This window comes from Acanthaster planci, linkage group LG05 (genome assembly GCF_054643075.1).
Source record: "Acanthaster planci isolate LZ-2023a linkage group LG05, COTS_SCS, whole genome shotgun sequence".
In the NCBI taxonomy this organism is placed as follows: domain Eukaryota; kingdom Metazoa; phylum Echinodermata; class Asteroidea; order Valvatida; family Acanthasteridae; genus Acanthaster; species Acanthaster planci.
The window spans coordinates 5,684,060-5,701,252 of NC_141781.1; the positions used below are offsets into that span (position 1 = coordinate 5,684,060).

Genomic DNA, 17,193 nt, shown 5'->3' on the forward strand with positions numbered 1-17,193 from the left:
ATTTGCAATGCAGGGGCATTGCACAAACAGCCGCTCGGCGAATGAGTGGCCTTAATTATTCTCGGCGAGCACTGCACATTCCATTCGTGAGAGCCCAGCATTTCTTGTCTGAACAGATTTTCACTGACAAGTTTCATTAAACAGCCCAAAAGGCAGGTTGTTGATGAAAAATGCCTTCTTTATGTGGTGTGTATATTTTAATTATTATTTTTTTAATGTAGAAATTGAGATCGTCAACACGTTAGAAATTGCTAATTGGAGGTCACCTTTTTTGCAGGGGAGGGTTCTTTATAAAAAAAAAATCATTCTGGAAAAAAAAACTTCCTCCAGACTCGAAATAATGGATTTACTTTAGGAGGAAATCCCAAGTGTCAAGCCTACTCATTTTAACCGCAAGTAGCCCACAGTTCTATTTTTAAAAAACCCGTTAAAAGAATTAAAAAAATTACAAATATAATACAAGCGAAAAAGGACATGTTTGCCTGGTGGACATTGAATCGCCCTCTAATCACTGGCACGAAATGGGCCGTACACTAGAAATTCCCCGGAGTGTTTTGGACGGACCGGGAAACTGTTTTCATAAGGGGCATCGGGAAACGCGTTGAAACGGGTCAGTGACTGCACTCTAAGACACACTTTTGGAGACAGTTTGAGTTTGAGGGATTAATTACTGGTCCCTTATTTTCCTGCTTAAGAGCTTGTGACCTGAGGTACGGCCGGTCCGGCGTCTACATTGTACGTTGCTCTCCACCCATGACACCCCAAAGTGAATAAAACGATTGCACATTATTTGCCCTGCAACTGGAGTACACATGGGCAAAAACGAACAGGCTTGAGGACATTTGTTTGACGGGTAAGGGTCACAGATCAGGCTGGACGAGTAGGCCTAATTATAAGTCTGACAAACTTTTCTACTGGACAAAACAGTACAGAAACACAACAAAGTATACACCGTACGCACTGTAGAGGGCGCACTCTCACTGAGCTTGCGTAGAAAATAACAAAACGCCATTTTCAGTGAACTTTTGTTTCGGGTACAGATTTAGTGAGAGAATTAGACCAAAATCACACATAGGCAGACGGAAAAAGATGTAAATATGGCCTGTGTGGCGTCTCTTAAGCAAGAACTCAAACTCTCAGAATCACTGTTTGGTAAGGATAATGAGAGATTTCAGATCCATGCTGCCACCATGGACGAGTTGACGTGCAAGTTCATCGGCTGTAACAAGGAGGAATTTGTCGTACATTGTAATTTCACAGTGAGTATCACTCAGCGACGAGTCCCTTGGCTCTGGGACCAGGAAGAAGTTAAGCAGACAGACTATGATGGTTGTGCGCAGTCATCTGTGTGTTTCTTCCCGCTTTAGTGTGAGAAAAAGTAACAGAAATTGTGGTGCGGTGTCATCATCAGCAATCAGAAATGCCGGGACAGTGCCTAGGCCTAGCCTACAAACACAAAAACAGTCACCAGGTCATAATGATTTGTTGTGATGTTAAGCTATTTGTTAGATGGCCAAAAGTCATTGTTGGATGTGATCAATTGATCTGTTCTGTTGGTTGAACCTGTAACATGCATGACTGTATCCTATAATCTCCAGACCCCTTTTTTCACTACTTAGGCTTAGCATGCCTAGGCCTACTGTGAAAACCAATCAGACTTGAATAGGTGGCAAAATTAGGGACCTGGCGACGATATGGTCATGCACCTTAGGAAATCTATCCTGTTTCAAAATGGATTTCTATCATCCAATCTCGTCTGTCATTGTCTATGGCAACCATGAACAGGTGAATCAAAACCTTGAAAATAAACATGATCGGCCATCTACCTCCATGGACAGACTGTGCCACAAAGTTGACCAATCAGGCATAGTCTGCATAGATCAAATGATCGACGTGGAGATTGACTGATTGTGCCCAATACTCAGTCTGAGCAATTGCTGCACAAGCATCAGCCGGTCTTGTTTAATGATCTGTCAGTCAGCTGATACCGTAACTATTTCTTTCTTATTTGTGTCCGGGCCTACACTGAGTGAGAGTCTGAGATTTCCTTCAGAATCAACCGATTGCGCAAAGCGATTGACTGATCATGCAAATTAACCAGTCATGCCCAGCATCGACATTTGCCTAGCACAGACCCAGTAACTGAGGCGCTGTGCTCTTTGTTATAATTTCTGACGTTGGTCAGTCTCGCCATTCCTTGCTCTGGTCTCACTAATGCCCCAGCAAAAGCCTGGCTTTTACAAAACTGTTACTGAGAATCCCAAAAGTGCCCAAAATGGTGTTTTGGGCCAATATGTACCATAGCCAATATGTACATGTACCATACCAGAGCCATTGCTCTGCGCCTTTGGTCGATCCTGTACTGTATATGAAATCTCTGACCGGGTGATGACCAATGTTGACAAAAGACACTCTTGACACCCAATAAACAGTTTTGACATTCTCATTGCATCATGGGATTGGATGACAAATACCATGCATGCATAACCATGCATGTTGTTTATGCGTGTACCTACATGTACATGTATTTGGGGGGGGGTTAACAAATCAAAAATCAATTTATACATTTCTTTGTAACATTTCTTAAGCACACGTACCCGCTTATCAAGTCCGAGATGAATGCATATTATACAAGAAACATTTTTGAAATAGGAAATAAATTGTCAAAAGTTTGTAAGAAGAAAAAATTGCTCTAAATGTCTCTGTAAGTGGACACCAGTCACTAAAGGCTGAAAATGGACGTGATTGGTCAATATGGGATGAATGGCTTCAAGTCAAATGGCTTTAAGATTCTGATTGGCCAGTACTAGCTCATTGACGTTCATGATCTTAGTCCAAGACCAAAACTTGTGTTTGTGGAACGGATTTCACCCCCATCTGTCTTTCTCTGTAAGCTTTAAAATTTTAACTTGTACATGTATAACTTTATGCAAAATCTACATCACAACACAATGTGAAAAGAGGATGGCTTGATTTTGAGTCTGTGATTAAAATGGAAACATTAATGTTTGCATACACTTCTTTTATAGGATTGTGTGCTAAATGCATTGCTTGTTTTGTCATCCAATCCCATGATGCCTTGTGAACATCAAAAAACTTTGTGGCGGTAGAGAGTCGATAAATTTTTCAAGCAATGGTTGCAAAGATTCTCTGTCCCATTCAGATGTTATTTTATTAAGTGTACAGTGACTGGCCATAGTCAGTGATGAAAAAAGTGGCAACATGATGCTACACCATTTTACTGAAGTGTAATATTACTATGAATTCGTATATCACAGAATGTAAGTTCATGTACATGTATTAGGTTTGCGATAGCACCATGCAAGGATATCTCTTTTAGGAATACAGTTGTATGTGTGGTTCTGAAGAGAACCGGAGGTACTCAACGTTTCGGACAGTATGCTCTGTCCATTGTCTCCTTGCCTGGTGCTACCGTAAACCTATTACTTCACTTGCTACCTTTACCACAAAAAGCTTCACATTTCATCCCAGATGGTTACAGTCACCTTTTTTTTTTAATGTGTACAGGACTCATACCCACAGACTCGACCAGTATGGTTTTCCGATTCTGACGACCCTGTCTTGTCAACTGTTCTTCAACGTTTGTCTGAAATAAGTGCTTCGGGACAGCTTGTAAGTTCTCATCTATATTTCAATTTTGTCTGTAATGGTAGTGTCTCAATAATGTAGCTGACGCTCTCAATCGGCAGCTAATACCAAGCTTCCAAAACACCAATCAGAGAAGGCAAGCTACAGAGTTTCTACCAGTTTGGGATATTGGTTATTTTCAGAGGAGGTTACAGTCACAGATTAATTGCAAGTCAGTCAGTGAGTCCCAAGCCGAGTCACAAGCTATTCAAATGAACTATGACCAAAGCATTTCTTTGTCACTGTTTAGCCTGTCACTCATGACCGGCTTCATGAAAGGACTTGTGACTGGACTTACCTTTATGAGATGGATTTGAAAAATTTTCATAGTGAGGGGCAAGTTGTGAGACCATCAGGCACCAGCCATTAGCCACTTCATGCCGGGGCATTTTTCAATGTTGATGATGCTGGGCCGGCATGACTATCATTTTTCCCGTTTTTGAAATCCTTCAAAAATTCATCATTTCATTTAACGGTCGTTTATAGCCACACCAAGTAATCTTTAGGCACTACTCTAAGTTGACAGGTGACCTTCATTGATGCCCGAGTATTTCAGCCAGGCCAGCAGCTTTGTAAACAGAGCCCAGATTGTGCGGTGTTGTATAACTGTCTTTTTGTTCATGAACCTGGCTTAGTGCACTGCTGACCTCTTTTCAAAAGGGGCCAGATTAGCGTGCAGCAGGGCTGTTTTGGAGCAGTTTTGTCCTCGGTGGTAATCCGCTCCCTCTCAATGCCCGAAATCCTGGTATACGGTTTCAAAAACAAGGCTAGATTATCACCACTTTTGAGAGTGAAAAATGTCGGTAATGCCCAGCAGCCTGGTCTGTTGTTTGGAGTACGATCTTTTGTTATAGGGCCCTGTTTCCTTTGTCCGAGTTCGGAGACCCCGGCCACCCATATAAACCATACGTCTCCGATCCCGGAGTCCCTGGCAGGAAGTGGTTAATAGGCTTACCCATGAAGCCCCACCCCATTATGGGCCCTGCAAAAAGTGTGGGGTGGGGGGAATGTCCTCCCCCCGTCAAAAAAGTGAGGGGACCACTGTCCCCCCCCTTCTGCTGCCAGTGACCAGTATCCACACTTTTTAAAGTATTGGGAGATCTGCAGTAACCTTACAAATTTATCTGAGACCTTTGTTGAGTCTTACCATGTCAACAATGCAATGGACCTCTCGTCGTATTCTTTTTACCTGTGGACATTGTGCCACAAATGGTGCACTGTATTAACTGTAGTACTGAATCCTATTAGCAGTCATTCAAAATGTGGAGTTTAAATTGGAATATTTGGAATGGTCAGTTTTAAAAGAAAAATGAAGATGTTCCATTTCGTGGCACTTTGAGTTGAAATGCTTACGTGTGGTTTTTCCTCTGTGTAAAAGCTTTTTCATTGTATCAGGGGTTTCTCGTATAAAACACAAGTTAAACTCCCCCATCTGTCAGTCAGAAAAAGGCAGTGAAAAGTCAATGTAACCCAAAAGTTGAAGCCTATGGGCTCACTCAAAAGTCGACAGAGATCAGTTGGTATTGGTACCTTTGTTGAAGGACACCACACTTGCTTTGTTTGGTTTTGTTGCAGCTCCTAAAAATGATCAGGCGGCTGGTTCGAGACCTGTGCAAGCTACATAACGTCCAAGAGCCTTCTACAATGTCCATCTTAGATCAAGAGCTACCCTCAGAGGTAAAGCAAAATAGGAAGGTTGAGGGGCTAAGCAAATACTTTCGTTGCTTGGCAAAGTAAATATCAACCTAGCAATAACGGGTTACAAGCTGAAACATCATGGTAAACCTGTGTCTTGTGACTAGTTTTCTTCAAATTTTTGCTCAGCACATAAATTACAGTAGTTAGGTGAGATTTGTTAGGTTAAACAGAGATCGAATCCACTTTTTGGTTCACATTTCAACTGGAAGCAAAACTGTTGCGACTATCAAGACTTCAGCCATTTGGGTTTCATTGAGGCACTTGATGTTAGCTTAATGAATTTTCTTTGTTGTCAGATTTGCAAAAGTACTGATCAGCCTTAACATTGGCAGATTCCTCTCAAGTTTGGCAGTGGGTTCATTGTTTATCCTTTTGGCAGCGGAGGCAGAGAGAACAGGGATAGATACAAGTAGTATTAATAATGGAAATAGTTGTTAGGGCTAATCTAACTTGAACTCGTATCGAAGCAAAAAAGTCGGAGATCAGTTGCTAAAAAAAGAATCAAGGAGGACACCCTTACTATTGAACGGTAAGTGCCGCATTCTTTTTTCAGTTATAAGTTATCAAAATGCAACCCTCAGAGTCTTCAAACTTCCAACAGGTGAAGGATTAGGGACTATGAGGGTTAAAGATGCTTGGGCGAGCATGTTCCTCTCGTTGTAAACCTCTTGAATCTTCGCCAGACGCTCAACTTCCGTGTGCTCCTCATGTCATTTAAAAAAACAAATGCAGAAAAGCGACGACGAAATGGCCAGTGCTGACGAAGATGACGGTGCTGACGATTTTGCACACGAAGACGACGACGACGAGGACGAAGAGGAGGAGGAAGAAGAGGAGGAAGAGGAGAACCAGGACATGGACGACTGTATGGATCACTACGAGATGGAGGAAGAGCCAAGGTATGGGCTTGGTGCATGCACTGTAGAGGGCGCTGTAGCACCAACTCGCTTATATGCGAGTGGGGTGGACTGCCTGCCATTGTGGTATAGAGGCTTCTAAGCTTGGAAATTTGCCTCAGCAAGGAAAACGTTTGGTGAGCAAAAAAAAATAATTTACCAGCCGAAAGGTCATGGTGGCAAATAGCTTACGACTGGTACTTGGCTATTTTTTGCCGTTGCCGAACGTTGTCACATTTCATTTCTATAGCTTGTGACTTCACGTGGGACTTGGATAACCAGTGGATGCGACTGCAGGACCGTGTGCATTAAGTCAGTAACACAGTTGTATTTGCCTTGCAGTTCATTACAATAAGCAAGTTGGGTTTTCCAACAGCACACACCCAAAATGAAGTGCTTCAGTCACGCGAGGTATGCCGACCCCCATGTAGCTGAGAAGAGCATGTCCACACTCACATGCTTCGTTCCACAAACGACCTTGCCTTTTGTGTGAAGTACGGCACTGACTCAAGGCAAGGAAGAGCGACATCTTTAGGGAAAAGCTGGGTAAATAGGAAAACAGTTTCTGCTTAGGCGGGGGAGTCGATCTCTGAAAGGAAGCAGAAATGGCAGCCGATGCTAAGTTTGAAATCGATTCTGTTCAGAACCCGCACATAGTCACTCTTGCCCGTTCCATTCCCCTGAGTGTATTCTGATCTCCATTCATCTCCAACTTGACCCAACAGCAAATCAGTCACAGAGAAGGACGACAAGGACATAGACGCAGAGAACTATGCAGTACTGGAGAGATTAAAATCCAACCAGAGAAGAGACTACTTAAAGGTAAGAAGTAGGCACTACATCACATCAGGCATGGAATGAATCCTACGCAACTGGGGGATCCATGATCCATACTGGTTGGATGCTTTTTTTAAGTGAACGAGGGGAAAAAAGAACATCAAAACGGTTGATTTCTGTAACAAAACTGAACCTCTGACATTCTGCCTTTGTGGCTCAAACAATTAAGCTGTGACATAGCCTTATTGCCCTACATATCCAGAGACTTTTCAACATTTTTACGTCAAATACGCCGTCTCTTGTTTCTCCTCGGAATGGTTAAGCTTACCCCTGTCAGGTTCTCTAGGCACCTTGCTTAATACAACACACTTCAAGGCAACCAGAAAGAAAACCCTGCTTAACTCAGCATATGCCTTCGTTGAAACATCAGCCTCAGCCAAGAGCCATTTACACTGCAACAGGTGTCAACCACTCAATCCAACAACTCTCAGGCTCTAGCAAACTTTGTTGCATTTTTGGAGGGTTGGGTCGAGACTGATCTTTGTCTTGTTTATTTTAACCCCCCCCCCTCAGGGCTCAGTGTCAGGGTCTGTGCAGGCCACAGACAGGCTGATGAAGGAGCTCCGAGACGTCTACCGGTCAGAGGCTTTCAAGAAGAAGATGTACTGCGTCGAGTTGGTCAACGACAGTTTGTACGACTGGCACATCAAAATATTATCGTAAGTTGGCTCGGTCAGTAAAAGATTAACTCTGCTGCTTCCGTGCCAAGCTTCACTTACAATGAGTGCAACGAGAGTGTGGCTGTTGCATGGCTGGTTGCTGGAAATGTCAAACGTTTGCGCCGGCGAAAGTCCTGTGCAACAGTTTTGTTGTGTAATGAGTTGTGGTTCCTTCCTCACGTTTGACCATGGATGTTAGCGTATAGCACCTCGGGAGAAGGACAGCCCGCTGATCTCACTGGTGTCAGCTTGACTTGCAACTGTTCTATTTGGCATGGCAGCATAGCAATGCGTTTAGAATGGCGCCGTGCCACTGCCGTTCCAAATGGCGATAGCGAAGCAGAGTTGGTGACTCTAGTCAAGTGACTTGGACTCGAGTTGGACTCGAGTCGCTATTTTTGTGACTTGTACCATGACTTGTAAATACCAGCTTTGACTTGTACTTGACTTGGACTTGCAAAAAAAGGACTTGTTACCAACCCAAGGCAAACACTACTCGACCGGCTATTTTCCTGGGTGAAGTTTTTCCATGAATCTGCAACGCTACATTGTCGACATAGTCGAGAAGGCGCATTACTCCACGGTAACTTTGCTGATTACTCCTAGCCGTTGAAAACTGCTCCTTTTTTAAGGGAATGAGAACCTGTAATGCTTCTTTCCCACCCTGACCCCGCGGACGATGTTCGCTTGTACTATGAACGCCCTATAATCCATAGATTTTACGCAAGATAAACTACAAGACCTTCAATTTAAGCGTTGAAAATGCTGCGCTGTTTTTCTCGATTTTTCACAAAGCAGTTGACTCAATCGTGAAACAAGTGAGTGGAATGTAGGTTGCAGTGAATATTATACACCATAATCAGCCAATCTTGTGAAATTACGCCAAAAAACCAATGGTGTACACCACCTTTAAGCAGCAAAAAAAAAAATGAAAGTGATGTTTGGAACCCAAATAGCCTGGCACCACCGCATTTAACAGCTTGCATTATATATGATAGATTCAGGGCAGATGATGGAAAGTGGTTTCCCCTGTGAATAAGGTTGATTGCCAGTGCTGTCATCTGATTCACCCTCCATCCCAGGAAATGTTTTAGTGCCCTTGACAATAGGGCTTTGTATCCCACAGTGCTCTCCAAGAGAAGGACATTGTTTGGTTGGCCATCAAACAGGTCCAGGGAATTTGAAGAACAACCTGTTTTTGTAATTGCAGAGTTGATAATGACAGTCCGCTCTATGCAGACTTGAAACAACTCAAGGAGAAAGAAGGCAAAGATCACATCTTGCTAAACATGACATTCAAGGTGAGCTTTCTTTTTTAAAACCTCTGTGTTTTTTCACGTCCCAGCTAAACGTGGTCTGTTATCGTCGTTGTCACACTTGCCACTGTTATTGTCAATGTCTTTTTAGCTGTGGCAACGTCAAGGCAAACGCTGGCTCTTCTGCTGGATGTCCGAAATTTAAAATGCAGAAACCCCAACAAATGATGCGTTGACCAAGGCGACCTGAAATTTGCAGATACGAGGCAATTTTTAGTGCCTAAAGTTGCAGGTCCAGCAGAATTTTCCTCTTAGTCAAATGTATTAGTGGATTCTGTGAAAATGGTGGTTGGAGTCAAACGGAATCCATCACAATGACCTTCCAGGTCACTAGAAACAAAGAGGCCAGTGACAAGGGAATGCTTTCGTCCGAGTTCATTTGAATAGCTCAGGACTTGGCTTAACACTGGATGACTTGTGATGGACTTGGGATAGATTTGACTACAATATTGGTTGGGGTTAAAGCACTTGAACAATTCACTTCAGTTTCAGCATTTTTGTGAGAAATCTCTCCTAATCAAGGCATCACTTCAAAATTCCTATCTGTTGACTATAGGACAGGGCTATCCAACCGATAATGTTGACTTGTGTTGAGTGAATAATGGAGGGGGTGTTGCTCCACTGAAACCACATAGCCTTGGGAGTAATGCAATAAAAAGGCATTGTATCAGTTAGAATTGGCCACTTGAGAACACTTAACCTGACAGCCAACCGATAATAAATGTATCGGTCGGACCATTCTGTCCGACACCTACCCGATAAGAATTTTGAAATGGTGCCTAACAGACGTGATGTCCATATCCAAATAACCTTTTTATCACAGCACCTCTTTAGTATCCCCTTGCTATCAGATGTGTACCACGGTTCAAGGTTGTCCGGCAAGAAATTAGACATACTACGATGTACGCAAAATTGTATTAAGAATTGGAGGATTCAGGACTGTTAGGGTTAAGAGTCGTTACTTCACTCCGTTTTCCGTCCGCCCACCAGGAAAACTTCCCTTTTGACCCGCCGTTTGTCCGAGTCATCTTCCCCGTGCTGACTGGCGGCTACGTGCTAGGGGGCGGGGCCATCTGCATGGAGCTGCTGACCAAGCAGGGCTGGAGCAGCGCCTACACGGTGGAGGCGGTCATCTTGCAGATCGCGGCCACACTGGTCAAGGGCAAGGCCCGCATCCAGTTCGGCGCTTCCAAGGTTAGAGGGGGGTCGCGCAGCGTGGGCCTCGTTGGTGGAGCTACAGAGCAAAGCAGTGTGAAAACGGGCTACCAGCCAAAATACATGCACCATGCAATTTGTAGTTGCTTTTGACTGGTTTGCTTACTCTTCACTTGCAACATGCATCCACCTTACAATATGTCCTCGCTTACTAAGTCCATGAAACAGGCATGGTAGTTAGCCAGACGGTGTAAAGGTGCAGCCATGTCCTCGTTACTTGGGCTGTGGCTGGGATCAACATGTATGTCTATGGGAAATGGATGAATCCATTAGTTGATGGCTTCCACAGGTGCCTGTGCTGATTCTAGCCACAGCCAAGTGAATTTAGACACCGCCTTTGATAATTTTGCTACCTCCAGACAGCATGCTTACAACACGGATAAGTCTTGTACCTAGACACCTGAAAACAAGTGCTGGTTTGAAGGCTTGTAGATTAGGCCATGTGCAAAAATGGGCACTGCTGTGTGCGTCCATGGCTATTTACCGTGGCATGTGGATAGCTAAAACTGAATCCATGGTTACAAAGTATCTCCTTCAGAAATAGCTCCACAGTGGGCACAGTGTGATTGATTGTGTGGAAGGGAGGGGGATTCCTTGCCAGGTTTTATTCTTGCCATCAAAATGCTAGTTGGCCTTGTTCAAATAAAATGACAATAATTCAGACTGTGGATTGACCACATGCAGTTGGATGTTCTGGCAGCCAAGTTTTGTGTAATTGTTGAGTGGACAACTTCAAAGTCCGAATTTATAGAAACCAGGCGAACCCAGAGCAGGAGCTGGTGTCGGTAAACCTGGTCAGGGTGAGGGTGAAGCTATTGGTATGCTGCCGAGATGCCGTCAGGCTGTGATGTGGTTTAGCGTTGTGAGAGTGTCGCATACTTACAGAGACGTTTGTGTTCGTCCTTTTCTCCCAGCAGCGCCAATACAGCCTGGCCAGAGCGCAGCAGTCGTTCAAGTCCTTGGTGCAGATTCACGAAAAGAACGGTGAGTTGAAGAGTGTTCCACCCTCAAAGCCCAACTAGCTACATGTATTTGACATGAATGGTGCATTCATTTTCTTGTTGCACATCTACCGTTGATTTCATCACGGGTAGAGAGAGCATGCCCAGTCCGTACTAATAAATGAATGAAGTCAGGTCACTTGAGAACCGGTCAAACGGTCATGTGGAGATTAAAGTTTGAAAACTTATCAGCATTGTGAAAAGCAGTGAACATCTAAACACCCATCCCTGGTCTTTTTTGCTCTAACTCGAGTGGGGCGGTTTGTTTGTTTTTTGGGGGGACAGAGTAGTTAGGACAAGAACTTTGTTCCGGTAGCGTTAAGTGTTTCCCACAACGTCTGTATTTTGATACATGTGGTCCCCATAACCTGGTACCAGTCCCCTGCATTAAGGGGACAGTTTCCATTGTTGGGAATGTTGTAACTGCGTCCTGGGGTCAAACCCATTTTTAGTCTGCATATCATCTAACGTCCACGAATGTATAGTTGCCAGGTCCCTCATTTTTGCCACTTACTGTGAAAACCAATTAGACTTGACAGCAGGTGGCGAAATAAGGGACCTTGTGACTATACAGTCACAGACGTTATACGTTCAGACGTCATCCAAACCATACAGTGCGGAAGCTCATTTTAATTTCTCACAGTTTGATTGTCGCACTTCAACTTTTTGGACTTGGGTGAAGTGTGCAGTGGCACAGTAGTGCAGAACAGGCCAAGTCGGATCAGCGACCATTAATCAACTATTGGTTGATTTTACCTGGTACCCAGGATGTGTTTTGTGCATAGAAAAAAAAATTAACCAGTGTTCCCTGGTCAACCTTGACCCAAGTTGTTGACTGCTGCGACATGACATGCACCTCAAATGTGACGCTCGGGAATTGACAACTTGTGCTTATACTCTCTGCAATCTAAATCATATGTCAGTTTTTGATGTAACAACCTTAGAAGATACATCACTGTGTGATACAACTAAGTTGAACGATATGTTCTCTGCCCTATTGAGGGCTATGCATCTCTCGAATGCCAAAAAAAGCTGAGGATCTGCATGACACCAGTCTACAGTTGGTAATTGCACGATGGTTTATGGTTTGACAATCTTCTGTCATCTTTTTGTTTCACTTTTGGTCACCAGGATGGTTCACCCCACCGAAGGAGGACGGTTAGCTGGCTGGATCACACGATGCCCTCATCAAACTTGAACTTATTGTCGACACCCACGCAAGTTCAACTCTTGCGGAAGCCAAACAATAGAACCCACGAAAAGAAAACGAAACTTCCTTGAGACGAGGAGGGGGGAAAAAACGACTTACAAAATGTGGAGGTGTGTCGGTAGCACGAGCTAAAGAACACTGCAGAGATTGGATACAAAGAAGTTGACTTTGTTTCTCTGGATAGCTCGATACGGAAGGAATTTTTGTTTTCCCCTGCAGAGATTGAATAATGTGCGACAAAATTTTCAAAGCATGACCTTTCTTGGAATGTTAGCAACAGTTTTTTTTGGTCCCGTTTTCTTTTTTTTTTTTCCCTTGAGAAAACACAGCATTGTCACAAGAGAAATTGTATTAAGTGTTGTTGATGTTACTGTAACTGGGCTGTTGTGTATCTGAAGGTGGGACGGAGTCAGTCTGTTCTCCGTCATCCAGGTGTATTCCATGAAATGTCAAACCGAATCTAAACTCCGGGCCTGCTCGGGCAGCAACTTGCCGTCCTAAATTAACGTCTGGAACTGGGACTGATGAGGGCCGGTCACATGACAGGCAGTCACATGACCAGGCCAATGGGTCACCAGCAGCCTGAGGAAGACTGATGCTCGCACAACATCGCAAGCTGCTTTCTGAGCAAAGCCAGGATTTGGCTATTTCTCGGTATTTCCCGCGAGGTATTTTTCCCCTATACTCTGTTGCCCTTGGACAACTCGACTCGCTATCGTCTGAAGAAATCAAAGGGAGAAAAAGGAACATTGCATTTGCAGTCAGGATAAAAATCCTGCTCTCCTTCTCAAATCGCTACTTTTCTATCGTTCATCCAGTCGTAGTTCTTAAACTTTCACACCGGATTCTCAGTCTCGCTTTCAGGAAAACAATCTCTTAGTAGACTCTAGATGGAACATGCCAAGGAATTGGAGGAGCTCATGTCTTGATGGGTCATGAAGCAGTGTTGTAGTTGAGTACATTGCTGTGAGTATGAGTACTTCAGCATGAGTAAAAATGGGGCGGAAAAAGGGGGAATGATTTGTAATCTAATGATTAGCCGAGAGTTTTGAAAAAATTCCTCCTTACAACATGTGCCCCCCCGCTGGATACACCAGTGAGGAAAAGCACTTCATCACAACTAGGACTAAATGGAGTGAGTTTGGGTGTAAATAGGCACCAAGGATCAAGGTTATGAGCTTATCAGTGTGGGGACTGACCTCAGACCTTCAGGGTCAGATGTTTGAGATTTAGGTCCCCCCCCCAAAAAAAACTTCTGGTCTAGTGTGAAGATGCAACCATGAAGTTTCCTCTTAACATCTGGTGCTGAAACAGAGACAGTAGCACTGTTATTGGGAGGTCTTTTATGGTGAAATGGGCGACACATGACATCTTGTTGATGATTGGTAAAGTTGCCTTTACCTATTTTGGATTCGCTGTGGAGCAGTTTCAAGCGTTAGCTATGGTTTACTGACTTCACTTGAAGGCAAGGTGGTTTGACTACTCCCGTTGATGTCTTGGAACTTGACCAAGGTTCTCACTAGTCTTGTTTTGCCACAGAAAATTGTGGAGGCCATTGATAACAAAATTATTATCAACAAAGCTGCAATTTTGAGAGTAGCAAGACATGCAAGCAACAGGCAATGGAAGACAGAGCTGAGATTGCATCAGTAATGGGGTGACCAGTGTCCATTCAGGCAGGATTGTATTGTGCAATGACATTGGTTTTGACACTCGCCGGCTGCCAGCCTGTAAAGATCACAGCGCATGATACGGCCTGCAAGGGAACTAGCGATTGCTCTGGGAACGGACTTGGATTAGGTGAAAACTGCCATTCATTTTTAATACTCATGGAAATATCTGACCAGCTCACCATGCTTTCAAAGGTTTAGGGTCACAGTTTACCAGCTTGGCAAAAATATATTTCGTTATTAGAAATGTTTACTTGAATCTTTTGTCCTCTCAGAAATTTGTAAATTGAAAGTCACTCAATTACTTCTAGATTGATTTCATTCTGCGAAACAGTGTGAGAAGTCACAATTTTTTCTAGCTGAAAATGGGAAGGAAAGCGAAATGTCACCGGCAGAGGTCGCTTTCGTGTCGAACATGCCGCCTTTGAAGCAATTTTACCCGATCAGTGACCCCTGGAAATTAATTCGTAAAGTAGATTTTCAGGGCAAGCTTTCTAAATCGATTCTTTCTGTATGCTCCGGAAATCAACTTTTTTCCGTCAGTAAATCGCTGTGCTTTTTCTCAAGCCGACTCCAATTTTGGTGGTTTTGGCCCACAATATTATTGTATACCTTGTACATGATATATAGTGGAGTTTTGCATCGGATACAGAAGTTTGCAGCAAGCGCCCTTATGTGAAAAATCATTCGTTTCCGTTTAGTCTTTGCATCTTTAAAACGAAACTCTCCGCGGACTCTTCTCCCCGTTTGAAGAACCCCGTTGCATGAACATTTTGGTCACAAAACTGATATTTTCTGTGTTATGTGCTCGTAAGCAAGATGCTTCAACAAACGGTATCTTTTCCTCTTGGAGACAAGCTGTGGCACTGCCTTTCGTCGAGCCTTTATTCTCTCTTCCGTGATATTCTTGCTATTTTCTTGTAAAATGTTCTGTTCACTCTCGGTTAATGTGTAACGGTTGTAAAGTCAGTGTTAATACAAAGGGTTAAAATAACATGACATGTATACGTGTACATAAAACCGAATGGGAAATCTTTGTTGTACATTTTTAAATGAACGATTTCGCGGTCGAAGAGGCGAGCTACGAGAAATGTCAAATCCACTGATCTTTTTTTTTTACATATCCACAATGAAACGAGGAAAAAACGCCAGTAATGTAAATGTACGTAACTTAATTTGTACAATTCATTTAATGATCTGGATCTATTTTTAGATTAGTGTGTAACTTAATCCTATCAGAATTGTTGACCTAATAAATTTGGTTCAGAGCTCAGTTGAAGCATCTAGACACGTGAAACCATTTGAGCTTGTTTGGTTTTTAATTCAAATATTTCCCAGATAATTGTGAGGATGCGTTTATCATTACAAGAACAGTCTTCAAATTATGGTCGGTATGGAGTCCAGGTCTGTTGTGTAAGGTCAGGTTGATGTTTGACAGTAGTGGGGAGCCATTCATGAAGTTTGTTCCATTATGTCCTTGTACCCATGAAGTGAAAATTGAATCTTTCGGCACGGGAAACATTACTGCCAGTACTCGGGTTTTTATTATCAGTGTATTCAGCGCGATATGAAACGCAGCTTTCATGCTGCTTCATTATGGAGAACCTTTTGGGCTGAGAGAACCGGTGGTGTGTAAGTTTCGTGAATGTGGTGTCAATGATCATGTGTCACCTGTTAGGCAACAAAAGTCTCGGTTGTTAAAGAGCAAACTCCATCATGAACAGTCAATGCCCTTGCCTTATTGCTGATTAAATTTATGAATTCGTAATCCAGATGATCAAAATACAATGGGGGGGGGTGTCAAAAAGTCAACGTTTAATGTGGTGTTTTTTTACGCTTACTTGTAAGAGTTAGTTAACGGAAAGAGCGAAAGATTCATAAACGAAGCCATTTCATGACGAAACAAAATGGTCATGGTCTGACACGGCAGCTGGCGTATTGCATGGAACTGGATACACACGATGGGGTGGGGGTAGGGGAGAGACAGCGGTTCGTAGCGACGTTTGCCATACCAAAACATTTCGATGGACGCCATGCATGGGGGTAAAGACCCGGGGGATGGGGGTATATATCCCCGCCTTTGGGGGGGGGTGGGTTGGGGGATGGTCTAGTGAATGTTTTCGTGGTGAGAAAAAACAGGGTGGATTTTGAAAAAGTTTTTGGACTTCCAAACAACCAAAATGTATTCAGTAGCACTCGAAAAGGGAGAATAAAAAGGATGTAAATATGCCGTTCTGATCAAATATTTTCTACAGGAATGTAATTCATATTACAGACGTACATCTTTTTCATAAACCTCGCCCCTGCTGTCAGATCCGCCCACCTCCCCCCAAATGTCCAGGGCAAGTCATCCCCAACAATTCCCCATCCCCTATCCAATTCCCGGCGCAAAGTTTCGTCACTGACGCCATGTTTTCTTTCTTTTCTTGGGGGGGGGGCAGAGAACATTGTAAACTGAGCCCTTCCTCCGCAAATATGGGAGGTATTTGGCATGTACGTTTTTAACGAGAACGCATTTCATTACCCTTTTGGAAGCATGGCGGACACAATAAGAGGGCGCTATTTGAAGTGGGTCTAATAAACACAAAAGATTTTACCCAAGCCAAACCGAGCAAAACTCATCAGTAACAAACCGATAAAACGAGGTATTTCATGTATATTAGTGGTTTCTGATCCCTACCTTTTTTGTTTCTTTTTTTTTTTTTTTTTGGTTGCTTTTCAGTTTTCCTTTTTAGTGAGCAATCTTTTCAAGGGGCAAGCATCCTTGCTCGACGATTTACGATGCTTTCAGACTTACTGCTTACTACAATCGATAAGGTTGCTTGTCAACCTATATACACCGCAACTGGTTAGGGCTACGTTGGTTTAGGGAGGGGGTGTGCCCCTGCCATTTTTAGTGTTTGTTTTTGTTTTTTGTGTGTGTGAAATGAAGTTCTGTTTTATTTCATTCCTTCAAAAAGCGTGTAAAAGCCTCAGATAGCCTCAACATTCAGAAATTCCATAAAAGGTTAAAGCCACCCACCACAACTCAAAAATGTTTGTT

The 17,193-nt window shown here is 43.3% G+C and overlaps 1 protein-coding gene across 3 annotated transcripts; it reads left to right on the plus strand.

Annotated features, from left to right (window-relative positions):
- Positions 1 to 977: 977 nt before the first annotated feature.
- LOC110988189 (ubiquitin-conjugating enzyme E2 Q2-like) lies at positions 978 to 15,447 on the plus strand. Of its 3 annotated transcripts, none has more exons than XM_022251496.2 (10): positions 978 to 1,259; positions 3,529 to 3,633; positions 5,224 to 5,325; positions 6,079 to 6,245; positions 6,968 to 7,064; positions 7,593 to 7,738; positions 8,949 to 9,039; positions 10,045 to 10,248; positions 11,184 to 11,253; positions 12,402 to 15,447. In XM_022251496.2, exons 1-10 carry the CDS (start codon positions 1,098 to 1,100, stop codon positions 12,431 to 12,433), a joined length of 1,176 nt encoding a protein of 391 aa, XP_022107188.2. In that variant the 5' UTR covers positions 978 to 1,097; the 3' UTR covers positions 12,434 to 15,447. The 3 variants fall into 3 exon arrangements, with proteins under 3 accessions (XP_022107188.2, XP_022107196.2, XP_086993195.1); XM_022251504.2 differs by having other exon boundaries at positions 979 to 1,259; positions 11,187 to 11,253; XM_087137069.1 differs by lacking the exon at positions 978 to 1,259 and adding an exon at positions 1,302 to 1,471.
- The last annotated feature ends 1,746 nt before the right edge of the window (positions 15,448 to 17,193 follow it).

Coding starts and splice junctions, on each gene's coding strand:
- LOC110988189 (XM_022251496.2), top strand. CDS start 1,098: ATGGCCTGTGTGGCGTCTCTTAAGCAAGAACTCAAACTCTCAGAATCA. Junction 1,260..3,528: donor TCGTACATTGTAATTTCACA/GTGAGTATCACT, acceptor TAATGTGTACAG/GACTCATACCCACAGACTCG. Junction 10,249..11,183: donor TCCAGTTCGGCGCTTCCAAG/GTTAGAGGGGGG, acceptor CTTTTCTCCCAG/CAGCGCCAATACAGCCTGGC.